The sequence below is a fragment of the Pseudopodoces humilis genome, chromosome 19 (assembly GCF_049639895.1).
Source record: "Pseudopodoces humilis isolate 2021_Gansu_Grassland_sample_001 chromosome 19, ASM4963989v1, whole genome shotgun sequence".
NCBI lineage: Eukaryota > Metazoa > Chordata > Aves > Passeriformes > Paridae > Pseudopodoces > Pseudopodoces humilis.
Genome location: NC_142218.1, coordinates 2866085 through 2893337, shown reverse-complemented (window position 1 = coordinate 2893337; position 27253 = coordinate 2866085). Strand labels below are relative to the sequence as shown.

The 27253-nt window shown below is 47.9% G+C and overlaps 1 protein-coding gene across 2 annotated transcripts in view; it reads left to right on the top strand.

Moving 5' to 3' along the window:
* Window positions 1-27253, top strand: part of TOX2 (TOX high mobility group box family member 2) — a 148269-nt gene that overhangs the window by 82264 nt on the left and 38752 nt on the right. For both annotated transcript variants that reach the window (XM_005532864.2, XM_088064773.1), the window contains exon 3: window positions 4391-4636. In XM_005532864.2, the coding sequence (XP_005532921.1) occupies window positions 4391-4636 (246 nt within the window). The remainder of the gene's footprint in view (window positions 1-4390; window positions 4637-27253) is intronic.

Sequence of the window (27253 nt, the reverse complement as noted above, 5' to 3'; positions counted from 1 at the left end):
GTCCCCAGCCCCGTGCTGGGAGCTGGGAGGGAGCAGCCAGTTACCTGTTCTGACTCCTCTTGGTCCTGGACATGGCCCAGGTGTCACCTTGCCAGGAACCAGAGCCTTTCTCCCCATTACCATCCTCCCACATCACCTCCCCTCCAGTCCTCTGACCCTGAATCTGCCATTGGTGGACATGGTGCAGGGACTCCTGCTCAGATGTGGACTTCAAGATGGAAAAATTGTTTGAAAATCCAATTGTGCTGCTGTTGGAGGTTGGCTGTACCTGCTGTGATGGCATCCTGTGCGAGCATGGGGCAGAACCAGCTTTATGAGGTGCTGAGGCCCTGGCACAGAGAAGTTAGGGTTAGAGAAGTGTCCAAGGCCAGGTTGGGCAGGGTTTGGAGCAACCTGGGCTAGTGGAAGATGTCCCTGCCCACGGCAGGAGGTTTGGAATGAGATAATCCTTCAGGTATCTTCCCAGACTGTTTTATGATTCTGTGATAACTCCAGGGCCATGCTGATAGTCTGATCCTATACAACCCCTATAGCTGGTGCACAGGGATATCTGTGGGGCTGAGGGCAAGGGGGGCACTCAGAGTAGGGACACTGTCCCCTCTCTGACAGGACCTGGCTCCATCCCGTGTCTCCACCCCACTGCAGGGCTTCCCTGCTCCAAGCAGCACCCGGCATCTGCCCGGCAGCACCGGCCACGAGAGGGTTTGCAAGAAGAGGTTTGTTGTTTCAGCTGATTTCAGTGTTTTAATCTGAAGAGGAATAATGTGTAATCACAACAACTGTCATCTGTTTGACAGTGGAAAATCCTCGATCTTTTTTTGTGCACAGTAAATGGGCAGCCATTCAGCAGCACGAGTGCTCGGAGTCCTGGTGGGATGAATGCTTCAGACCAGCCCCTAATCTAATTTGTAATGTATCCCTAGAATGTATAATTGGCTGTTTAATTTAATTCAAATTAACATAAGAATAGGAAATATAATCTGCCACAGAGCCCACATGGTGGTGGAGAAGAGCGTTGGGTGTTGCTGCAGAGGGGCAGGGGGACGGCTCTGTGCACACTGAGACCGCTCCTTGTGGGGACCGAGGGGACACTGTGGACACATCAACATGCACTGTGTGTGACAATAAATCACCTTTCCCCGGCCTTCTGAGTGTCTGTGTGCCTCATCTCCCTTCCTTATCTCTCTGACCATCTATTTCAAACACACATAGAGTGAGGACAGCCTGCTTTGGGGAGCTCGGTAGTGACAGGGTGTGAAAGCTGGCAGGCGCCAACTCTGATTATGTTGATTGGATATTGTCTAATCTGATTTTGATTGTGTACAGCTTTGATTGTAATTTTGATACGTCTGCAAAACGTTGTAGCTATTCGGAAAGCTTTGCAATTTAAACTGCTCTATTTTTTTTTTTTTTCTCTTTTTTTTCCCCCCCTGGGTTGAATAGAACAGAGGCAGAAATGTGCCCGGGGGTGAGCAGGGTGCTGGGGCTTTGGCACTCTGTACAAAACCACCTCAAAGCCCTTGGGTGAGCTGCTCTGCAGCAACACAGGGGACTCGTAGTTTTGAAGAGAGCTTTAGGAAATTTTGAGTGGGTTTTACATAATTTAGTTAAGTACAGCAAAGCCACTTGCTTATATACCTGATACCAAAATAAACCAGCTGGAGGAACAAGTTTTCTGTGTGATGATTTATTTAAATCCCTTTCTGTAAAGCATGGAGAGAAATCCTCTTAAATAACTGGGAAAGAATCAGTGTACCTCGAGGAGCATAGCCCAAATGGAAACCTAGCTACCAGACATATTAAATGGGATCTCTCTGTCTGCCTTGAGTACATCCCCTCAGCCTGCTGCCTTCCCTATGTCATAACAATGAGAGAAGCTGACTGGAAAAAGAGCTGGGCTTGAATTTCCCCTGAACAGTAACAGTGTGTACAGAGCTGTCATGGCCCAGGCTCTGTCTTGTGTTTCTGTCGTGCTCCTGTTTCCCTACAGCCAGTGGGAATCAAGCAGAAAGGTTTGGGTCAGATATGCAGAGCCTGCTCTTGAATCACAGAATCATCAAATGGGTTGGGTTGGAAGGGACCTTAAGGCTCATCTCATTCCCATTCCCTGCCATGGGCACTGTCCCAGGGTGCTCCAGCCTGGCCTTGGGCACTGCCAGGGATCCAGGGGCAGCCACAGCTGCTCTGGGCACCCTGTGCCAGGGCCTGCCCACCCTCACAGGGAACAATTTCTTCCTGAAATCCCATCTAACCGTGCCCTCTGTGAGTGTGAAGCCATTGCCCCTTTTCCTGTCTCTCCAGCTCCTGCAGCCCCTTTAGGCACTGGAACGGGCTCTAAGCTCTCCCTGGAGCCTTCTCCAGGCTGAAAAACCCCAGCTCTCCCAGCCTGGCTCCAGAGCAGAGGGACTCCAGCCCTTGGAGCATCTTTGTGGCCTCCTCAGGAGCTCCAAAGCTCCCTGTCCTTCTCCCTGCTCAGCCCTGCAGGGGGGTGTGCTGAGAGGGGGGAGAGAGGCAGGGTCCCCTGGCTGCCCACACTGCGGGGTGAGCCTGGCACACGGGGGGCTCTGGCTCCTGTCCAGCCTTTCCTCCACCAGAATCCCCAAGTCCTTCTCTCACAGGGCTGTTCTCAGCATTTACCTCTCCTGGTCTGTCCTCCTGCCTGGAGAACCCCGGCACAGGAGCGGCTCCTTGAACACTAAATTCCTGTGGCCACACTTCTCCAGCTTGTCCAGGTGCCCCTGGATGACATGCTGCTCTGCTCTTTTTATTCCTTTCTGCATGGGGTGAGGGAAGGTGAGAGGTTCAGCAGAGGATGAGCCTATTCCAGCCCCAGCTGTGGGATGAGGCAGGAGTGACCCCCTGCTCTGACACCCCACAGAGCCACAGTTCTACAATTCACCAATGCACAGATCCCTCCTTGCTCCCTGCTGCCTCTCCCACTGACTTCTGTACTCCAGTTAAACACAGGCTTTATTTTATTTTATTAAGGACTTTCTCCCCACAGTCTGTGGTGATGAAGAGCATGAATCCGGGGGCGAGCTCTGGGACAATGGATTATTAAAGCCTACAGTGCTTAACTGGCTTTTTAATATCTGGGGTTTTGCTCTTAAATCAAGTATTAAGTCCAAATCCAACCATGAAACTAGGTGATCTGGGAAATTTAGCTTTAGCATGTGTGTAATACTATAGCTAATCAGAATTTCATATGCTATAATATGTGAAACAGTAGATGTTTAGAATAAGCCTCCTCTGCCAGAGACTCATTATATTCTGTGTTGGTAATTAATAATTTTGGATAGATTCATATGTTATGAATAAAAAATGGTTTTGTCTGAAGTGAAAATGATTGCACAGGTGCAATAACATATTTTTATATAAATGGGAATGCTTAGAAGTAAACAAGCCGTGAGAAAACATGGGGAGCAGAGAGAGTTCCAACATCTCTGCATGTTTGTGTCACCTCGAGGGAGTGTTAGTAGGGAGGTGAGGGAATGCTTTTCCAGATGAAATTCGGGAGGGGATGTAAGAAAGGACAAATCTCCATGTGTGGTGAAGTCATGCAGGCTTTCTTTAAAGGCTTTTTAAAAAGTGATGTCTGTGTTTCCAAATCCCCCTCCCTGGTTGTCGCTTCCATGCTGGAGTTTTGGGGATTCTGAGGGAGTTAGGATGAGAGAGAGCGGCTTTAACCTGACAGAGGGCAGGGTTAGATTAGATATTAAATGTTTTACTGTGAGGGTGGGCAGGCCCTGGCACAGGGTGCCCAGAGCAGCTGTGGCTGCCCCTGGATCCCTGGAAGTGCCCAAGGACAGGCTGGACAGGGCTTGGAGCAACCTGATTTAATGGAAGGTGTCCCTGCCATGGCAGGGGGTGGCACTGGATGGGCTTTAACATCTCTTGTAACCAAACCCATAATTCTGTGAATTTTGATCCCAAGTAATTGTTATTTCTACAGCTCTAATTCTCACAAAAGCTCTTAAAAATACCAGCTGGAGGCTGGGAGCTGAGCCAGGTGCCCAGAGAGAGACTTTGACCTAGGAAGGCAGCAGCTGCTCGAAGCAGCCATGCCCTTCCATGGCTGTGGTCCAGGTGTGGAAGCTCCTGCTGAGGTTTTTGGGACTCAAAGATGAGCAGGGATGCAGTGAGGGAGAGGGGAGCAAGGGGATGCCTCAAGTGGCTCCATGGTGTGTTCCTGCTGGATGGTGCAGTGCTGCCACACTCACACCCTGGCTCCTACCTCGTTACAACCTGGTGTGTGGGACCAGAGATGCCCTTTTTTATTACAACAAACCCATTTCCACTGGAAATCCATATTTCTTAGAGAAATGATCATTTTCCTTTGCTGAAGCAGCAAGGCAGTGACACGTTGCAAAATGTCTCTTTGGTGTTTCAGACGTACAACAGCCAGAATGAGAACAACGAGGACTACGAGATCCCTCCCATAACGCCTCCCAACCTCCCCGACCCGTCCCTCCTGCACCTGGTGGACCACGAAGCTGGATACCACTCGCTGTGCCACAGCCTCCCTCCGAACAGCCTGATCCCAGCCTACCCCTACCAGAACATGGACCTGCCAGCCATCATGGTCTCCAACATGTTGAGTCAGGACGGGCACCTCCTCTCCAGCCAGCTCCCCACGGTCAGTGCCTTTCCCCTCTCTCTCCCTCCCCTGCAAACCCCTCCGTGTTTCCCGTGAGGAGGTGGCTGAGCAGAGGATGAGCTGTTTGCTGTGAGGGTTGGGATGAGCTGGGGTGTGGTGGCAGAGAGCGCGGTCACCGTGCTCGTGGTGCCAGTTCCGTGCTTGGTGTGGTGTCCTCCTGAGCCTCATGAGCCACTCAGGATCAGGGCAAAGGGCTTTTCCCCCCTGGATGGAACATCCTCCTGTGGCTTTTTCACTACCTGGAAATGGAGCTCGAGATCATTTTAGTAAGGAAGGAATACAAGAGTGGATCTTTATTTGAAGGCCTTCAGGGGCAGTTATGGAAACATTTCCACAAAAGCCCATTCCCACGAGGGGGCAGAGGAAATTAGCATAATTAATAAAGAGCACTAATTAGGAGCACAAGTGGTGATGCAATTCCCCTCCAGGTCAAGCCCCTTCTCTGGAGCCCCCTCTTGGCTCTAGTTGTACTTTGCCCATGAAATGTATCTTGAAGAGTTCTTCTCAATCTCAGTAGCCTGGAAGACCCAAGATAGCTTTGGAGCCTTGTTCCCTCCGGGGCTTGGAGCTCTGGAATTTGTTTTGGTTTTCAGCCTGTGGAAAATTACTGGGAAAACTGGCCATTGATAGGATAGGCTACAGAGCTACAGATAAACGTGTGAAGAATACAGAGAACATAGAAAAAAGGCAAAACCCAAACAGCATCACTACCCTGAACCAAGCAAAGTGCAGGTGCCCCATCCCCTATGGCAAGGTGACCAGCCAAAGCCCCAACACCCTGTGTCCTTCCTCTTCCTCCCTGTCACCCCTGTCCCACTGCCAGGGTGGCACCAGCAGGAGGAGCACGGATGCTCCCTGAAGGGAAAGCTCTCCTGTGGGTTCCAGGGGGAACAGGATCCCTCCTTGCCCTCACTACCTCCAGTCGCCTCCTGGCTCACGCCGTGGCAAGGGGATACCTTGCAAAGTTTCAAATGACTCGTGCAGGGATAAACAAGGCAGGGATAATGAAGTAAAGTGAAGCTCTGGGAAGAAACTCCAGGGCTAATTAGAGCTTATGATCCTTCTGCATCAGTAGCACCGAGGAGAGGTTGTGACTTGATTTTGACAGTGATATTGAATTAATACTGCTGCTGTTTAATATCATTTTCCTCCTTAGCAGCTTTAGCCCCGTGGTTGCTTTCTGACATTGTTTCTCCCTAAGATCATTGATTTTGAGTGACATTGATATCAAACAGAGTTAATTTTACTTTAAGAGCATGGCTGGGAGCCTGGTCCTGCCCATCTGGGGAACGCTTGGTGTTGATTGCTTCAGTAGATAAGGGTCTGAAAGGTAGTGATATTTAAATATTTAAATGGGATATTATCTCTTAGTCTAGGAAAATCCCAAGGCTTTCTGAAGTCCTGATGAGTCTCCAAGTTTCATTGTTAGTGTGTTTAAGAGAAATATCATGTTCTGCCCATCAATATTGAACAGAGGCATATTTCTATGGAATTAAATATTACTTAGGGCTCTCTGTTACCTTTTAGGTTCTTGGGTGATTAAAACATTCATTTCTGAGACAGAAAGAGTCAATTTCAGATGAAATATTTCCCCCTGGTTTAATTTAAAGCACAGCCTCTTTGCCTGACCCCTATTTTCATAACACGATAATTTTATCCCGTGTTGATTGTCTCATTTTTGAGAGGTGATATTGCACTTATAAATCACATTCTAAAATACCTAAAGAAAAAAAAAAAAGAGGGGGATTTATTAAGCAGCTTCTCTGTGTCTGAAATAATTTATTTTGGAGTAGTCCTTGGGAAATGTTCTATTTCTTACTTTATGGTACTGTTTTATAAATGCAGCACGGTGACAATAAATCAGGGCCGAGCCAGAGAAGATAAGAAGGGGACTTAGTGGGCTGTAAACACAGAATAGAGAGATTAAGATTTGTTTGCCCCTTACCACGAAAATAAAAAAAAGTCCAGTGGACCCTGAATTTCCCAGCTGAGAGTGAACTGAAACTGTTGAGTTTTGGAAATTCTCGGAGCTAACACCTCCAGAGGTCCAAGCAGCAAAGGGATCAGGAAGGGCTGTGCTGCAGCTTTAGGTCAGAACTAAATCCTGCCTTACCCTGCCATCACAGCCTTTTCTCCACTGAAGAGTAACACCCTGTGTCCCTTTGGGTGGGGAATCAGGGCTCCCTGTCCTGCAGCAGCTGGTCCCAGAGCACAGCTACAGCTCCTGCGAGTGCTGACAGGAGCAGCACATGCACCCCAGGGCTCAGAAGGATCCTGGAGAGAAAGCACATTTTCAATCCTCTGGTTAATACCTAATAGCACCTTCCAGTGCCTGAAGGGGCTCCAGGAGAGCTGGGGAGGGACTGGGGACCAGGGATGGAGGGACAGGACAGAGGGAATGGCTTCCCACTCACAGAGGGCAGGGTTAGATGGGATTTCAGGAAGAAATTCATCCCTGTGAGGGTGGGCAGGCCCTGGCACAGGGTGCCCAGAGCAGCTGTGGCTGCCCCTGGATCCCTGGCAGTGTCCAAGGCCAGGTTGGACAAGGCTTGGAGCAGCCTGGGACAGTGGAAGGTGTCCCTGCCATGGCAGGGGATTGGAAAGATGATCTTTAAGGTCCCTTCCAACCCAACCCATTCTGGGGCTTGTTTGCCAACACTTGCAGAAAGAGAGGGATTATTTCACCCAGGTAGTGATGGGGGGCCAGTGTGGGAGCGAGCCTTGCCTGCACAGAGCTCGGAGGAGGTGGCTCAGCGTGCAGAGATTTTGGGTTTGTTCCAGGAGCAGCATTGCTCATGCAAAAAGGAGCCTCTCTCCTCCCTGCTGCTCTTTGCTGTAGCTCACACAGGTTTTTGCATACACAGCTATTTCCTGCCTTGGTTGCCATGTTTGAACACAATGAGAAACAACAAGCAATTCGTGGTAAAATGTTTAGACATTGGTCAGACTTTTGCTCTAAAAATGTAACTTGAGCCTTAGGATTTTTTTCAGTCAAAAAGAAAAAAAAAAAGAACAAATCTCTAACTGCTGATAAGACATGAGCCAGGACTCACCAAGAGCCATAGGAATGGTATTTTTCCCTGAGTGCTCAGAAGTGAATAAAGAAAATCCAGCTGCCCTGTGTGTCTCTTGTTCTGGGATGTCCTGACATTACGCTCAGACTGCATGAAAGCTCCCAGTGCCTCCCAAGGGATGCCCTACTGCTCCCATTGTGCAGCTGATCAGCTCAGAGGGAGTTTAGTCAGCACAGGAATTCCCATGGCAGGACAGGAGCTGGGGAGTGAAGGTGGGTTTGCTGTGTGCTCCAGCTCAGCCATGGGCTGTCAGTGGAGACCCTCGTTTGAGCAAAGCAGCTGTGCCCTGATGGGGAAACCCCAAACCCAGCATCACTTCTGTCTCCTCACCCAGAGCACCCTCCACACCACCACTCTCCCACTTTTCCATTCATGGCTCTTCACTGCTGTTTCTGTCACTTATTTTCCCCGTTTTTTCCCCCACCCATGAGTTTTTAGAAGTTCAGGGAGTTTTCAATCCCTGAATGGGGTGCAGGGAGCTGCAGAGCAGGGAAGCAGGGATGGGTGGACAAGAGTAGGCAAGGACATGGCACAGGATGGGGTGTGTGGGATGGGGAGGAGGCAGGGCTGGCTCGTTTGGGGGGATTTATTATTTTTTGTGTTGATGACAGGAAACAAACAGAAAATTCTTCCTGCAGTGGATTTTTCTTTTCTAGTGATCTCTCTTTTCCTATGGGAATAAAGAAAGGGAAGAGAAAGGAAAGAGTAGGGGATGGCAGGAGGGAAAGAAAATAGGAGAGATGTGACTGTCACTGAGAAATGGGAGCAATTAGGGAAAAGTAATCAAAGAGGAAAAAAAAACATGTTTTCCTTGGGAAGAGAATAACTTTGCTGACTGTGAACATCCCAGCAGCAGCTGAGCCTTCCAGGGATCCACAGGGAGTCCTGCTGGGCTGGGATCACACTGGGGCTGGGATCTGGGGATGTGGGGAAAGCAGGGGAGGGGGCAGAGATGTGGATCAGTGGGGAGGTGGGTGCCTGCTGGGTTAAGGAGGTGCTGGGAATAAAAGAGATTTCAGAGTGGATTTGGCAGAACATTTCTGACAGAAACAAAGGGCAATCAAGGTCAGAGCCCTGGAATCTCCAATGCAGCACAAACGTATTCCCATAAATATCAGATAGCAGCCAAGAGGGCTGGGGGTGCCTCTGCTTAGCAGGTGGGACAGTGCTGGGGTGGGGGGAGCCAGGAGCCCCTGACTGGGGGGACAGCACTGCCCAGAGCCCTCCAGCACTGCTCCAGCACCCCAAAGCTCTGCTCCCCCAAGCCTGCTCACAGGATGCATCTACACACTCCAAAAAAGCAGCCACCCTGCTTCCTCCTGCCCTGCCATGGCTGGGGGCAGTGTGGGCACAGCCATGCGTGTCTGCATGAGGGAAACATCCTTTTGGGCATGTGGCTGCTCTTGTGAGCCAACAGGAGCTTGCAGGTGTAAAGAGTTGGTTGGAGAGACTGACACCTCTCCCTGAGTCTGCATCTTCCATTGCTTCTCGTGGTGAGAGATCTTTGTGACTCCTCTAAAGGCACTAACATTTCCTTCAGCCCGCTGGGGTGACTTTTTTATGCTCACATCAAGCTGCTGCAAGGGCAGAAAGGCTTCAGCCAAAGCCTGAAAGGTTTTGTTTCTGTTTGTTGAGCGGAACGGAATTATTTGAAAAATATTTAAAATCTTCCGAGGCAAAAAGAACATCCATGGTGTAAAATGTCACATTTCCAGTGAGCTGTGCAACCTGTTTAGGTAGAGGTGAGAGAGTAAAATGGTAAATGGGGGTGAATTGTAGAAGAAAGGTGAGTGCAACCCTGAAATTCCACAAGTTTTCAGATGACTTTGAATAGCTGCTTCCCAACACAACGGGGCTTTGGTGTGGAACAGAGAGGAGAGCACTAAAACAAAGCAGCAGCAGCCCTGTGTTCCACATGAGAAAGGAAGAGGAAAAGCAGCCCTTTTCCAGAGCTGGGATGTGCATTCCTGGGATGCTGCAGGGCTCCAAGGACAAGCTTGGTGCTCTCCAGGCCTCGAGTGAGGTTGTCCTGCTGGAGGATTGCAAGGCCAGAACCCAGATTGCTCCAGCCTGGCCTGGGACACTTCCAGGGATCCAGGGGCAGCCACAGCTGCTCTGGGCACCCTGTGGCAGTTTTTACCACCCTCACTGTAAAAAACTCAATTGAATATTGCCACAAAAGCCAAGTAAGCTGTGCCAGTCTTTCCTCCAGGCCACTGGAAATCCACGATCCCAGCAGGCAGAGCAGTTTACATGCTGTGGGCAAATACTTCCAATGCTTCAATATTTCAATAATTCTAAATCACTGCCTGTTAAATATGTTATCCATATCCCAGTGCAGTGCACAGGCAGCATTGCCCTTCAAAGAAAGGTCATGCTCTTCAGAAGAGCCTTTATAAATAAACAAACCAACAAGAGCATTGCTTGGGTCACCAGCAGCAAAAACTTCCCTGAGCTGTCCTTGTTTCAGTCCTGGATAAGTTTTCACTGCCAATTTTGTGTTGTGAGCTTTAAGGTTTTGACTAATTCGGCTTTCTGCTTATTAATGGTTCAGTATTTAGAAACTAAACTCCCAAACATGAGGTGGAAAAGAGTAATAACACAACCCTACATGAAGGGTTCTTTGTATTAAGCAGGGCCCTGTTTGCAATTCCCTGCTAGTGTTTTTCTCAGAGGCAATAAATGAAAGAAATATGTCTTTTTAAATTTTATAAAACTCAGAAAAATGGTTTTAAACAGCTTTTCTTCACCTCCTATAATTATTTATTTTCAAACAGTCCTTCAGGGTAATGTTCCGTTTTCTTATTTCACACTCCTTTTTCTCATAAATGAACCATCACTTCAATAAATCATTATGAAAACAGAGACTAACACAAACCCTGAAAGGTTGAAAGATTTATGTAACACATTTATGTTTTCCATTTTCTCATTCTGGTACTCCACTGCTAAAGCTAAGCTAATAAAAGCTGCTATTAATATTTCTTGTTGCCTGGCAACCACAGAGAGGGAGTAATAGCTTTAGCTAGAAAAATAGATGACCGATAAGGAAAAATTCAATTCTTTTATTATCTCAAGGGAAAATGGGCTTTTACTGGAACATTATGATGTACGAGTGTGAAGTTGAATACAAAGGATATTTTTTCAGTTGTTTTTCTATTTTTAATGAACATTATTTTACCTTCACAAACTCGTTTAAGGCATTTGCCCCACCTACTTGCGAGCTTAATTTAGCAACACCCACACAAGCTTCTGGCTTTAAGTATCTGTTGGCATTTTCATTTGGAAGCCCCTTCCCTCCGCGCCTCCCCCCGAGCTGGAGGGCTTGGTCATAAAATTTCGCTCCTGGTTGGAACCTGGGAGACAAGATCCCCAATCAAAGAGTAAATTGTTCTTGTGTATGTTCAAAACTTGCTTTCTCAGAGGAAGGGGCTTGTGTGGAGAGGTGTTTTATGAAGTTTTAGGCGTCGTGGCTGGGCTGTGTGTGCTCAGGGAGAGCAGGAGCTGGTGCTGGGGGTGCAAGGGCAGAGCTGCTGTCTGTGGATCCCCCTGGGAATGCCAAGGCTGGGGATGAACAGATCAAAAACAGCCCTGGGAGAGGGATGGGGGTGCTGGGTGCTGGACATGTGTCTGTGCCCAGAGATGCCCCCAAGCCCTGGGCTGAGCCCCAGTGTGGGATTCTGCCCCTCTTCCCCCCTCAGGTGAGATCCCACCTGCAGAGCTGCCCCAGCCCTGGGGCCCAGGACCTGGAGCTGCTGGAGAGAGCCCAGAGGAGGCACCAGAGATGCTCCAAGGGCTGGAGACCCTCTGCTCTGAGCCAGGCTGGGAGGGCTGGGGGTGTTCACTGGAGAAGGATCCAAGAGACCTCAGAGCTCCTTCCAGGCCCTAAAGGGGCCTATAAAAAAATACAGGGTCAGACTTTTTGTCAGGGCCTGTAGCAATAGGACAAGTGGGAAAAGTTTAAACTTGTTTTAAAGTTTTTTTAAAATTAGATAGAAGGAAGAAGTTTTTTATTGTGAGGGTGGGCAGGCCCTGGCACAGGGTGCCCAGAGCAGCTGTGGCTGCCCCTGGATCCCTGGAAGTGTCCAAGACCAGGCTAGACAGGTCTTGGAGCACCCTGAGATACTGGAAGGTGTCCCTGCCATGGCAGAGGGTGGGACTAGGTGGCTTTTAAAGGTCCATTCCAACCCAAACTATTCAGCAATTCTGTGAATTCAGGGGGAGGTCCTCCCTGAATTCCGCAGTCATCCTGGACACCAGCAGAAGCTCTCTGTGGAGCATCAGTCCCTCCTTTCCATGGCTGAGGCAGCCTCTGCATGGTCCCTTGCCAAGGACTCACATGGGAATCTGCCTTTTTTCCTGAAAACCCCTCATAGGCACCTCCCTGCCAGAGAACTCCTCCTCAGCAGGAGATCCCTTCCAGCCCAAACCATTCCAGGAGTCTGTGTCCCAGAGCCAGGGGAGCACTCAGGTGTGCTCTTACCCACAGCACCACATCGTACCTGCAGGAAGGGCCCTGCACAGTGAACCACAGTGTGTATGAACACACAGTATGTGTGTGTGTGTGTGTGTGTGTAAGCCTGGCTGCTGAGTTGTCTCTGCTGCCTGTGCCTCTTTTGGTTTTAGGCTGCAGGGTTTTAGGGTTTTAGAGGTGCAACCTCTTTAGGGTTTAGGCTGTTTTAGGGTCCTTATCTCCCCATACTCATCTCTTGGCCCGAAGCCAGCAGGTCCCATCCCAAGGTGTACCTGCTGCTCTCAGTGAACCAGCATCTCTTCTTCACTGCTTGCATTCCCCCTTTTAACTATTCCATGAAAATTCATCCTCCTAAACTTTTCTTCCCTCTCCTTGAGTTGGTCACTCTGTCTCTGATAAGCCAGTAGCCTCAGCACAGTCCCAGCAGGGAAAGTCTCCTTTCCAGCCATGCAGTCCTGGGGAGGGCACAGGCAGACCTCCACAGTCCCTCTTGCTCCTTCTGTGCCTCAGCTGGCACCAAGTGACACAATTTGCTTTGCTTTTACAGCACTCCCAGGTAGCCCCGACTGCACTTAAGCCTGCGCCTAAGCAAACTCGCGTGGAGCTGAAAGGAGCGCGGTTTGCATAAGGCCGGGAGGGAGGAGGAGGAGGCTGGCTGTGTGTAATTAAAATATCAATTACACCGTGCTGACAGTGCTCCAGAGAGCTGCCTCTCGCGTGCACACCAAACAGAAGCACTCCAAAGTCTCCTCACAAGACCTGACGCAATCGTGGTGCCAAGCGCACCGCGAAGCCGGCTGAGATATTACTTTGTGTAATGGTGCCGCGCTCCAGAGCTGGTATCATGTTCTGGAAATTATCTTTTAATGTACGATTTGTATTGCTGACAAATGTCACTTACTTTGCAGAACGTCTCGCTGGCATAAAACCTGAGATTTATTCCTGTCTTTTTTTTTTTTTTTGTCTCCTCTGCCATGTTGATAATAAGAAGTCTACTTTATGTGCGTAATGCCTGTGTCAGTTTTGAAATTTGGGGTTTCATAAAAGACAGTGGTATAAATAAAACATGATATAAATTAAAAATATAGTGGAAAATAAAATCTCTGAATTACGGGAGCAGATGAGATGAATGCAGCATGAAGGAGGTTTTCAGAACAATATCAAATAACTCCAGTAAATATGTTCAAGGAATGGGATGGATCTTTTTTAAGACCTGATTCTGATCTCAGATGTGTTTGTCTCTAGTGCACAGACATGCAGGTGGATGCCTGTTCTTAGCTCAGTTTTAACCCTTTAGGTTTAAGCCGTGTCCACCTTTGGGGTGAAAGTTTTTTCTCCTTCTTAGCAAAAAATCCTACTTCAGCAATTTTTTCTGGGTGAAGTCAAAAATCCATTTTGCCCCCATAAAAAAGTCCTGCAAATGAGAAGATGCAACATGCTTTGCAAAATGAACTAGAGATTTGGAAGAGATTCTCTGGAGTCTGGGACGTGGCTTTGGGGAAGGAGTGTCCCATCATGGGCAATTCCCCATTTCCTGGTGGAGGATTTGTCAACTCAGCCCCAGGAGCAGGGTTGGTGCCTGGATGGGCTTTTCCCCAGCCACTTGAGCTCTGATGTTCTGTGGGACCATCTCTGCCATCTTCTTCCTCCCCATAATAATTCATAAAACCACGGGAAATCATGTCAAAAGTAGGCATGAGGAAAGATAAAAGAATTGAATAGATATATAACAGTTGGAAAGTGTTGGGATTAACCTTTTTCATGCTGAATAATCTGGGGCATTGTGAAATGTCTTGCCTTTAGTTGCAGCATGAGATAAATGATGCCAGATCATCTCTGCTTTAAGATTGTTTGTCTTTGATGCAACAGTTTTAGGTGTGTTTGAACCTCAGGGATCCCAATCCCTTTGGGAACAGTAGGTAAAGTGAACAATGATGTGTTTCCAGGAGTTTCCCATGTGCTTACCAGGACATGGATTTCAGCAGCAGCAGCGTGCCAGAACTGCAGAAGGTTCATGTGAGAGCTGCAGGCAGGATCTTTCTGCTTCCTTGAAGTGTTGGACAGGGCTTGGAGCAACCTGGTTACTGGGAAGTGTCCCTGCCCATGTCAGGAGAGCGGAACTAGACGAACTTTAAGGTCCTTTCCAACCCAAACCATTCTGTGATTCCTTTGCCTCTTGCTGAATGTACTCAGCCCTCTCTCAGCTCATTAACCAGAAGCTGCTTCACCCTCCCCAAAATGCTGCCTTTGTGCCTTATTTTTGCACATGTGACCCGTGGCACAGGTCATCTGAGGACTTGTTTTTGTTTGGGTCACACACAGGAAAACAGAGGCAGAAATAATCCCCAAGGCACGTGTGCCTGCACCTTGTCCTGCCTCCCATTCCTGCTCCCTGACTGTGCCAACAAAGCTGGGCTTTCATTGCCACCTCTGGACTGACAGCAGGGGCCTCATGTGAGGAAGGTGGTTTTGCCAAGGAGATGGAGCTCCCTGCATCCTCCTGGAGCTTGCACGATCTGCCCACCTTGTTTGCTGTCCCTTCTGCCTCATGCTTCTCCCCTCTTTCCTCATTTCCATGGGAATAACGAGATGTGGTGGCTGTGGGCCTGTGCCAATGCAACGAGCCTCCAAAAGACAGGCAAAGGGTTTTAATTTGCATCATAACCTCTGCCACACCATCAAGTGTTCACATTCCCATGTGTGTTCACACCCCACATCACAATGTGACATAAAGTCTTTGAAGTGCATCAGGCAGCTGTAAATAGAACAATTTTTTGCCACTTTTTTAACCAGCATCACCCCTGATACAAGAAAAACCAAAGTAAAGTGTCTGGCAACTCTTTGCCATCCATCTTGTGCATTTTGATCAATGTTGCAGCCCGTCTTTAATTGCCCTTATCCCTTAGATCAATCATATTTATCTCACAGCTGTCACTGGCCTCCCCTTTGCACGTTACAGGGTGCATTAGCCTGCTCCAGCAATCACTCACTGCCCCGGACAAGGAGAGCCTGTGGAACTTTGAGGTTCATTCCCAATCTCACGTGCTTTGTTTTCCATTGCTTTTCCAGAAGTTTCAGCACCAAATGGCCTTGCAGTGCCTGGTGTTGGTCCCATTCCCATCCTGCCCGGGGCAGGAGAGCACAAAAGGATGGAAATTTCCACGGCTTTTGTTTCAGCTGTAGAAGTTATGATGACTGCTCACTGCTGTAGGTGTGTGCACGTTGAGTGAGTCCCTTTGTATTATTTCAATGGGCGCCGTTTTTAGAGGCGAATAACAGAAAGTGCTTACAATAAAAATAATGGGCTGTAACAGGCTTTGTTATGCAATGAGGAGATCAAAGAGCCACATCAGCCACTCTGCTGAGTGACAGGAGGAATGGTCCCTAATTGGTAGGTAAGATTTCCTCAGCTGGTAAATAGAAATGGTAATCCCAGCCCTTTCAGAGGACTTTTCCCCTGGCGGTGGCCTCGGTGGGGTTTGCTGTGAGTGTGAGTGATGGTGCAGAGCAAGGGAGAACACAAACAGCAATCCTCAGGCAGATTTCCCTTTCTTCAGCAAAAACTCCCAATCTCTACCTGCCTTCAGGTGTGAATCTGGGAATCTCCAGCTGCCAAATTTGCACCCCACCCCAGAAGACTGAAAGCTCTGAATGTGGGAAGCACACCCTGGGAAAAGCCCCTGCTTCCGAGTGGTACAGTCTGAACCACTTCACATCCCCATAGCCCCGAGAAATCAAAGTTACCATTTAAATGAAGAGTGCTACTTGAGTCCTGTCTCTGAGAAGAGGTGTGGGATGCAATGTCAAGAGAAATTATAATGATTGCTACAGATGCAGCTTGTCACAGAAAGAGAAAAATGTTTCTGCCTCTGATGCATGGCAGCGAGCCAGTTGGTAATGTTATATGTCCGAGTGTTCCACTCGGGCTCTGCTGGCTGGAAAGCATTCCTTAATGCTCTGCCTGGCTGTTCCATTTGTCTCCCAGCTCTGCAGAATCCCATTAGGAACCTTCTGTTTACACCGTGGAAATTGTTTGGTCTCTGCTGAGGGCGGCGCGAGGAGGGAGCCGGGGATTGCTGCAATCCTTCACCATCCGCAGGAATTGCCAGTGCTGTGTTTCCCACTTACCTCTGCTGAGGTGGGCATTCCTCAGCAGGGATCCAGGTGTCCTGGAGCCTGCAGCTGTGGGATACCAGGGTGCTGGTGGAGGGAGATGCTCCCTTTTCCCGGGGCTGGATGTCTTTTTTGTCCGAAGCCTGGGTATCGATTTGGAGTTAAAGAGTCCAAAGGTGAGTAGGCAGTGGCCAACATGGGCAGTCCTGTCCCACCAGGGCTGTGTTGGACATGGTTCCCCCCATGGAAACCTGTCTGGTCCCTGTGGAAATGGGCAGCGAGACAAGTGGAGCTGATGGAAGTGGAGGTGGCAAACTGGGAGGAACATTCCTTCTCCTTGTGCTCCTCCTGAGGCACAGGTGGATGAAATCAGGGCAACTCGAGGTGTTGCCACAAAAAAAGAGGACTAGCAAAGTGTCAGGGAATTGCTGCCCTGAACCAGGACATTTTCTGTAGAGGAGAAGTGGTTTTTGCCAATCTCTTCCATTCTTGATGTTATTTGCAAGCACTAGAAAAAGCAGTGATTAAAGACTCACGCACCTCATGATTTGTGGGGGTCTCTCAAGGTTTTATCATTACCCTGGATGCTCTGTTGTTTATGCTTTTGTATTAATGATGCTGAATGTAAGCAGTGAGGGATAAAACTGGAGGGTGACACAAAGAAATTGGACATATTTGGGACAGGAGAAAGGAAATTCATAGAGTTGTAAGCATAGGAGGGAAATGGACTGCAAGATTGCGAAGGCAGTTTGTTCAGCATTGATAAATGTGAAATTAATGCATGCTGAGGAGAAAAATATTCACTATTCATAAAGCTTGCAGTGCTCTAGACTGACTGCCAGAAAGCACCTCAAAAAACCTTGTGCAGGGATAGAGGACTGGAGAAACTCATGGAGGGGATGGTTTGGAGAGTTGTACACTCTGTGCTGTGTTGGTCATCCCATCTCAGCCAAGAGGGAGAAAAAAAAGAGGCTCAAAGAATGGAAACAGGAATTATTACAGGTATAAAAAGATACTCTGCAATGGCAGATGCTCAGTTTGAGAGGGAGGAAAATAATATATATTTATTATATATGATGTTTATATTATTATATAACATAATTATTAAGATAGAATATTTATTATATATTATAATATATATATTACACAAATAAATAATTGAAAGCATAAAAGTGTATGGAATACACAAGTGAGAGCAGCTACATCAGGAAACTTCATGGGCATTGAGATTTGGAGTTTCTGAGCAATAAAAGGGAATACTGTCCACACAGGTGAGAATAAACTCTGCAACTTGCTGAGAGTGAGGGTGAAAATAAAAATACCAAAAAGGTATTTTTTAAATGATTTTGGATCTACCAAAAACATGAGTAGTCACTGTAGTAGATGTTCAAATGTATGTTGGTGGAGAGGTGGAGTGGCTGTTAGATGTAGAAAATCCAGAGGTGATTTTTGGCTGGAATTAGCCTGAAGCTGGCAGCACTGGGTCCCACCTCACCTCTATTGTGTCTCATTCCAGGGAAGGTGTGGTGGAATGGGACCATCTCTGCTTTGAGCACTTTACATATACTGGTTTTGCCACAGAATATTGTCAAAAATAGTGATTGAATCAGCTGTGACTCCACTGTTACACAGAAATGCAAGCAACGTGTCATTTCCCTATGCATCCAAACCCTGGATCCTCTTTTCCTTGGCAGGGTAGGGGTGGAGATTTGGGCACATTCCCAAATTAAACCTCATAATATTAGTAACTCCTTATTACTCAATTTAATACATCTCATCAACATCACCTTCTCTAACACAGAGAGAAGGTCTGTCCCAGTGCCTTTTTTACAATTCCTATTGCTGCCAACCCCCTGGGACAGACCAGCCTTCCCAAACCACCACTTTGAGGGTGCACTTTGCACGTGCAGGACTGGCCTCTGGAAGAGCCCAGCTCCAGTTGTTAGCACAGGTTTTGTCCTCTTGGTGCAAAACATCCATCTGCCTCTGCCAGCCCACCTGGTGCAGCACAGGAGGTTTCTGCCCGGTGCTGGAGACAATCCCACACACAGCTACAAGTTTCACACCGGTTGGGCTTTTTCATGGCACGTTTCCAGTTCTGAATCCGTTCTCTGTGTCTGTCCTAGAGACTCTCAGATGATTTCAGCCTGTGTTTTTTAGCAGCAGTCTACAGACAGTTTGCCATCTGGTTGGCGTTAATCTGGGGGAGGAGGAGGCGCGTTTACCTGCAGGAAAATCACTTCCCTTGCAAAATGAGTTCTGTCAACGTTCATGTTCCTGTTGAGCTGAACCAAGAACATCCAGTTCTGGTGAGAGAAGAAAATGGGATAGATGGGACACAGTCCCTGCCCAGCTGTCCCCTGCACAACCCAAAGCTGGGATCAGTAACTGAAGTTGAGCTTTTGCTTGGATTCCACATCTTGGCACCTCAGTGAGGTGGAAGGTTCCTTCCCCCTCACCCAGCATGGTGAGACAGGGCCAGGTCACTGCTCAGCCTCCACAGCCAGCTGAGGTCACCTTGGTTGGTGGTGTTGGCTGATTCTCTCTTTTGGAAAATCTGCTCCTTTTTAAGCTCATATCTCATGGTGGCACAGGGTGGGATTCTTGGGGTTGTCCTGTGCAGTGCCAGGAGTTGGACTTGAGTGATCCTTGTGGCTCCCTTCCAGCTCAGGATAGTCTGTGATAGGATTTGTGGCTACCACAGCCTCACAGCCCCACAACTGCCCCACAAGAAAATACATTTGGGGTTGTTTTTCCTCTAACAGAGCTGAGGGTACAATTAGGCCCCTTTGTGGGATGTGGGAGATGAAAGGTTCAGGAATAAAGCACATTGTGGAGATTAGAGCTTCAGTGGACATTGACCAAATATTTGCTGGTGACAGAACTTTCTTCATGGCCCAAGAGGTTACTCCAGGGCTCTCCTGGGGTGTCTTAGAAGCCAGGCAGCTGCAAGTGGAGGTTAATTTTACGGCCTGCACACTGCAGGCTGAAGGATAGAAAGATCTGTGATTATGAGTCCTCCTATTGCCTCCATCCCATCAGCTCACTGAGAGGACCCAGCACTTCTTGCTCCTCTTTGTCCTCCTCAGGGGGTTCATTTCTTCTTCTTCTTCATCTGCCTCTTCCACCAGAATTTCAGCCCCCTCATGAAGGCCAGGAGATGCTCTGCAGCAGCATCTACAGAGAATCTGAGAGTTGTTCTAAGAATTAAACTCAAACAGCAGAGACCAAGACAGTAAAAAAAGGGGATTAAATCCTTCCACCAAAGCAAATACCGAATTGGTGGAGTTCTGGTTGTGCCAGGAATCCCTACAACCTGTTCCAAGGACATCACGAGGCAGATTAGACAACCTTGTCCCACCTGGGGTACGGCTGATTTAGAAGGTCCTTTTTTATAATGGAGCATATGTAGTTCTGCCATGGCCATGCTGGTTTACCAGGCAGAAACGCAGCTCCTGGAGGGCTGGAAGCCCAAGTTCAGCACGGAGTGTTCTGCCCTGGTGAGGAGGCTGTATTGATGCCAAGTGGAAGAGCTGCTGATTCCCGGGATGTGTGTGTGGCTGAGCAGCATGAGGTGAACATTTCCCTGCTCGTCCCGTGGCTCCTCGTTTTACAGTCAAGGTCTGTAACATCAAGCTCCTTGTGGAAGGGCTCCCGTGTGGAATTCTGCCAGCATGTCCAGAGAGTGGGACTTCTTTTAAACGTGGTTTTTCTCTGGCTTCTCACAGTCACAGACATTGATGAGATGAGACCTGATAGAGCCTCCCTGATGTGGATTTCCAAGGAATTTGATGGAAAAGAGCCTGGATCCACTAGGATCACATAGAGCTGCATTCCCAAGCTCCTTGCACGTGCAAAGACTGTTTGTGTGTGCCTGTCTGTACACGTGGGTGTTGTGCACTGATTTCAGGTCTGCACAGGAGAACTTCTCTCTGTGCCAATCCTGCCTTTTGATTTCATGCTTTGCATCTTACGCCTCAAAAATCCAGGACTAAATTGAGGCCCCTTTGACAATTTGTATTTCCTGATCCATGCTTGATCGGAGCTGGAATTCTCCTGAGTGACAGTTTGCTTCATTCCCTTTTGCTTTGCTTTCTCACTGAAGTAGAAAAGTCATATACAGTACAATGACTTTAGTGCAGTCAGCAGCAATTCAGCCATGTTGATTTATTCGAGCCATTCACCGAGAAGTTCTGCCCTGCTCTGGAAGTGCTGGTGCCCATGAATTTCATGTTGATTTTTACTGTTGCCCGTGAGTGGTCAAAGGTTTTAGTTATTACAACCAGATTTTTTGCTGTTGTGTTCCCTGGGTGATGCTGAACTCGGTTATCCAGCTGTGCTTGGAGGATTGTATGGGTGGAAGTGGATCTGGCTGGAGGTTACTGCAATTTGGGAGTGGGGCTCTTGCAGTGATTTTAAATCATGTTCCATTGTATTTATATTCCTGAAGTGCTTGTGTTGTTGCTGCCACATGATCACTATAAATAGGTGTGAGGAAACAACCATTAACATTTTTAGCACCCAATCGATCACTTGGCACACTCGGGTGCCATGTACACCATGAATAATAACAACTGGCCCTCAGTTATAGCTCACATTGAAGGTTCACCAGGGACAAATTAGAGGAATAACTGCAATTATGGCTGTAGTAAGATGGTTTCTTTGTAGTCCATCATCTACAGTAATTTAAAATCATGGATCATTAAAATCAATACATATTGCAACCAGACCTTAGGAGCTTGATTCTCCCTCACACAGACGTGTCAGTCTTGTCAAAGCTGGGGACCAGAGTTACAGGACACAGCTTTATCTCAGGGAAAGTTGGATTTACTCTTTCCTCTAAGAAACCTTTTCCTATTGACTCCTTCTCTGTGTTTATCATTGAATAGGAATGCAAGTATTTCATATATAATCATAGAATCCTTCAGGTTAGAAAAACCCTCTAAGGTCATCAAGTCCAGTCATTAACCTGACACTGCCATGCCCACCACTAACCCATGGCCCAAAGCACCTCATCTGTATGGTTTTGGAACACTTCAGGGATTATGATTCCAACATTTCCCTGGACAGCTTGTTCTGATGCTTGGCCTCCCTTTCAGTGAAGAAATTCTTCTTGCTGTGCAGCCTGTACCTCCCCTAGTGCTTGAGGCTGTTTCTTCACCATGGGGAAACTGGGGCCACCTGGTCATTGTACATTTAGGTGACTTCTCCAGTGCCAAAACAAGGAACATAGAGGAAAGAAGGAGAAATCCCCTGTCCTGATGGCAATTGGGCTGGAGGCACTGAGTCCAGACAGGGCCCTTTTTGAGTTATGAAAAGTGTCTAAGAGTTAGCAGCTTACAGAGTCCTTAGAAAAAAAAAATCTCACTGAAAAAACAGGGTTTTCAGTCAAAGTCAAGAATAAGATTCCCAAGTGCAGAGCACTGTCAGTGTTTATTGTAGACCATAAAACTACTAAGTACTGAGCCTGGGTACTTTGTTAGAAACATTCCAAAGGTGTAAAACACCACATTAATAAGCTGACTTTGTAGAGTGATACCCAGGGTGAGCCTGGATGAGTCCCCCAGGTTTCTTTCACTGTAAGAAACTCTCCTGGAGTGTGATTCACTGAAGTGTCTGAAATACCTTCCCTGGGATGAAGCAAATGTCTCTGCAGGGATTCGAGGAGGACCAGACCCCCAGCTCAGACACATTAACCCACATTTTGCTGTGTCTGTGTTTGCACACAGAATGTAATTTTTCCAGGAAGAGTTTCATGTTGGAAGTGAAGGTTAGTAAAAAATTCACATTCTGCCATTGCAACACACGGAAGAGACGTGAGTAGACATGAACATGGCAAGGAACAGGTGGAGTTGGGAGTGAAATGATGAGCAAGGGCTGAGGTGCAGGAGGGAAGGGGCTGAAGGGACAGAGGATAGCTGTGATTTGCAACCTCTTCACTTGTTACACAAGAAAGGAACTTCATAGAATCATGGAAAATCGAGACAACATTTGCCAGCTTCCAGTCAGCTGGCACCTCACTGGATTCCCAGGACTGCTAAAAAATCATTGAGGCTTTTTGATGACATCAGCAACAATTTGAGGATTCTCCCACGAATTTCAGCAGGTCCCATGGGTTTGTACAGATCAAGCTGGAGCAGCTGATCCTGCACTATTCCAGATCAAGCGAGAGGTGATCAATCTCACAGTCCTGATCCTCTGAGACCCACCTTGCTCCATCATCTGTGCTGAAGACAGAGGCAAAGAATGCATTAAACACCTCTGCCTTGTCCATGTCCCTGCTTGTGAGGGGATATCATCATCACCATCCTGGAGTCCACTGATGTTATTTCTACACTGCTTTTTGCCATCAACATATTTGAAAACTCTTGGCAGCATTCCTGCTGGTGTCACACGAGGGGACATTCCTTGGTGCATCATCCCCTGCAGCATCGACTGCAAAGGCAAAGCAGCAGGGAAGGTTTCCTATCTTCACCTCATGTTTCTGAAGGGTTGAGGCATCCAAGAGCCTCATCCATAGCAGAGTGTATGTGTTCCAGGTGTGCCTGGAGTTGTGCATCAATCCCATCCATCTGAGGGAGAATTTTAAAGGGCAACATTGACACTTGTGTTCACTAAAATTTCAAGAACAAAGCGTTTCCGTGGATCAGGAGTTTCTTTCCCACTTTCTCCTACATTTAAAACCTGCCAGATTTTACTTTCAATGGACTGTCTGTCCTGCCTCTGCTGATTCTGCTTCTGGGGTAGAGGTAGCTCTTAAAGCCATCAGTCTCACTTGGGCCACGAGAGGAGGACATCCAAAGGGAACACGGTAATGACCCACCCCATTTAGGGTGCTGGATACAAGGACCTACCCACTCCCAATCCTCTGGGTTTCAAGCTGAGCAAAGTGGCTTTTCCCAGTGTATCTGAGTGCAGATTCCAAGGCTGGGTGAATGATGGCAGAGTCTGTAGGAGCTCAGCCAGCTCCCCCTTTCCCAGAGAAGCAGAACGAGCCCTGGATCTGGGAGCATAAAGGAAAACATGTCTGAATCATGCATTGACATCACCGGGAGCGCTGCAGCTCTCCGACTCACGTCAGAGCTGGATTGATATGGTTACAGCAGAGTGCGTGGCTTTTGGTATTCTGGGAGAGCTGCTGCTGTGGCAGAGAAAATTATTCGTGGATCAAAGAAAAGAAAGGCATTAGCTGTACCAAGTGTCAGGATTGTCTGTGTTCCACTGCGAGGCTGAAACGAGATGCCAGCTGTGGTACACGAGAAACAGCTGGAAGAAACACCAACAAAAATGCACAGATTAGTCTTGAAAGACTCTTGCAACTGAAGCCAAGATATCACTTACTAATTTATGGGGAAGTAGAGCGGGTGCAGAGCCCTGAGCTGACTCACAGGCGGGTGATCTGGAACAAGAGGGATCACAACAGAGGAGCGGAACAGTCGGATGCTTTCTGTCACTGGAAATAAAGGTTGAGGTGAACAGATGATCTGCCAGCCACAAAGCCGTAATTAAGAGATGCCAAAACAGCCTTTTGTCCTACAAGGGGGTGGAAAAAAAGGAATGCAAAGATCACAGAGGAGACAGTCGTTCCTGCCGTGCACACAGGGGAAGAGAGGAGGGAATAATCTTCCCCACGAGGAGTCACATTCAGATTCCAGCAAGCAAATGCTGCACAGAACGTTGAGTCCTATGGCAGAGGCACAACATGGAAAAAGGAGCAGACTCAAAATTACCTTAATGCCGAAATCTTTTAGTAGGATCAGTGGTGGAGCATTAAGTTTGGCAGGGTGAGTAGGGCCAGTGGAGCCATGGGTGGTCAGTAACAATCCAGTCTCCACTGGTGGAAGCAAAGCTGTGTGTAAATACCTGTAGGTGTCTGCAGGAGCTACCATGAATGCATTTCAGAGTTAGGAACACCCAAATACGGTGCTGGAGGAGAAATACGTGTGGTCCTCATTTTCCTTGAAACTGGGTCTAAAATCCTTCAAATGATCCCAAGCCACAAAAATGTGTAGGTGCAGAAAAAACCTTGCAGAAACGTTGTTTCATTAAACTTCTGCCTTTTTGAAGTTGTTCACTCAGCTGAGCCATCGGTAATTAGCGTTTAAACACTCTGTGAATATTCATTAGCTTTGCCAACCCTCCTGGCAGAGGCAAATCACTCCTGGTATCCAGGAGGGGCCTGGCAGGGGTGTCTGGACGGACTGGGAGCTGCTGGGGACCCTCGGCCGCCTCTCCCTGTGCTCACCTCGGGACACGGGAGCCACAGAGCAGCTCCTGGGCACAGCAGCCATCAGCCAGATCTCCTGCTGGGATAAACTGCTTGGCCTTTGGTCTTCCCTTCATCCACCTGCTAATGAGATTACCCCACAGGGCACAGGGACAGCGATATTATCCCCTGAGCAAGGCAGCAGGGTTTGTTCTGTCCGAGAGAAAGTCCTGGCTGGTGTTCTCTCCAGAAAGCATTCCTGGTTTTTTCAGGAAATAAGGTTTTATTTCCCACCTGGCAGCTCCCATCTGAGAGGGTGGAAGTCAGCACAGAGAAGGGAACATTTGGGTCCGGGGGTTTTCCTGGAGCTCACCCCACTGCCAGGAACACTCAGCAGCCCTGGGAGAGCCCAGACCTCCGAAACCTTCTGTCTCATGTCACCAACCCTGTTTGCAGGGAGGGAATATTCCCCCTGTTGGCAGGGGGGGAATATTTTCATTTCTAAACTAACCTTGTGCTGCTGAGAAGCCGCAGCCACCGAGAGCCACGATGTCGTTTTCACAGTCTCTGGTCAGAGCGGGATCTCGCTTTGAAATGAAAACGTTCAGGCTTAAAATAGAAACCCACATGGAATCGTACAGCCTCTTGAGAATGACTTTTTAGGGCTGCTGATAAAAATTCCCCATTAAAAGCCTATAAGGTGCTGCAGAGCCATCAGGCTGCCACACGTAGGGATTTTATGGTGGCTGCATTTTATTTCCTAATTTTGTCGGGCCAAAGGCTGGAGACCAGGGAGCAAATATTCACAGTATCTCCAGTTATCTCTGTGTTTCCACCTCCTGTGCAGTGGGAACAGGGCACAGCACAGCTGCTGGGGTGCCAGCCACCCCACAGGTGTCACCCAAATTGCTCTGGGCAGTGGGGAAAGCTGCGGAGCCAAAGCTGTGACGTGGCCACACGTGCCAGGCTTTGAAATCCTGCCAGTCCACGTGTTCAAGGCAACCAGGAGGGAAAGGAGACCCGCCCAATATTAATTATGACTTTTGAAGCTTTGCCTAATTACATTGTGTGTCTTCAGAAAACGACACAAATATTTATGAGTGGGACTTTTTATTCTCATTGTAATCAGTGACATAAATAGGTAACACCTTTATAAAGAGTTAATGAAAATGTGTCAACACAAGCTCCAGCACAAACTATCGAGCAGTGTGCAGTAAAACATTCCAGTGTTTATTGTATTGATTGAATATTCATGAGATGCCAATTTAAATTACAGTTCACAACTGTTGCTGTGTCTAATGAATAATTTAAACAAGTGTGGCCAAAGAGATTTCAACGCTGCATTAGCAAACTGCAAGGGATTAAGCAACAGAGAATTTATAATTAGCTTTGTATATCCTATAATAAATTCATTGGAAAGATGGTTTTAATTATCCCACATGTTAATTCAGAATTCAGTGCATTAATTTTCGATTGAAAAGTAACCCTTTCTTCCCAGATAATATATTTGGCTCTTCTTCATCTGCTGCATCTCAAGAAGAGAGAATTGCAAGTATGGAATGGCTTAATTTTTGCAAATCTCATCCATCATGACACAGCATTTGTACCTGCCCATCTCGGGAATGGAGCAATTCCTTTTTTCTATTTCTGGGGAAGCTGAGACCGATGAGATCAAATTCCTTCCTCCAAGCTGGATCCCAGAATCCTGCTGGAGCTTCTCCCAGATCTATGTGCTGCTGCATATCCTCTTTGATCCACTCCTGGCTACTTGGGCAATATTGTCTGTTCCTGGCAAACAAGTCTGTGACAGTGATAAAAGTTTTGGCAGTCATCTCCTATAAGCAGCTTTTGGGTTTTGTTTCAGAAAGGAGGATGTGTGTAGATAATAAGTGCAAACCCCAGACTTGGAGCTGAGATTGCTGCATTCTTCAGAGCCAAACAGGGATGGTTTTTTCTCTATTTGGCAAGTTTATAAAGGGCTTTTTCTGGGTGAGATTGGCCCTTTTGCCCATAGGGACAGGGCTGCAGAGTCCCTGCTATTTGTCCATATCCAGGGCGAGGAGGGCACCAGCCCCGTGCCTGTGAGGGCTGCAGTGACAACGTGGCTTTGAGCTCGGGTAACAAGGGGACAGCAATGTCCTCAACAGCAGAGGGGCCTGAGCTCCTCATCAGTTGGTGCTCAGCCCTTAGAAAGTGTGAATATTTTTTGTGCTTTCCCTTCCAGCTGCTCCCCCTAAGCCATCCCTTCACCTTGCTGGTTGTCCCCAAAGCCTGTCCATATGTACAGACACAGTTGTAGCTCTTGCAGAACCTCAACACTTGTGCTGAAACTCCCTGGCCAGAAAAAAAGCTGGGAAGTATTCCAAGGAACATAAATCCTCACACCTCCGTGCAGCCGCCCGTGCTCAAAGCCTGTCTGGGAAGATCCGAAGGTGTCTTGCGGTGCACGTCGGGGAGGAAAGCGCTGCCTTTCCAGGTGGTTTTGTTTAATTCCAGGGCAGCAGGTTAATGAGATTGCTGGGATATGTGACTTTATCTGGAATGTAAACACGAGCCTGGCACGTGTCCTCGGTGTCTGATCAGATGGGAATGCAAATGCGTGGCGCGCCATCCAAAATGTTTTGGTGACACAACGTGCAAGACAAAATAACGATCACTTTTTTAATTGAAATGTCTTCTGTTGCATTTGAGTCCTGCCATATCCATCTACTCAACAGCCTGGCAGCGAGGGG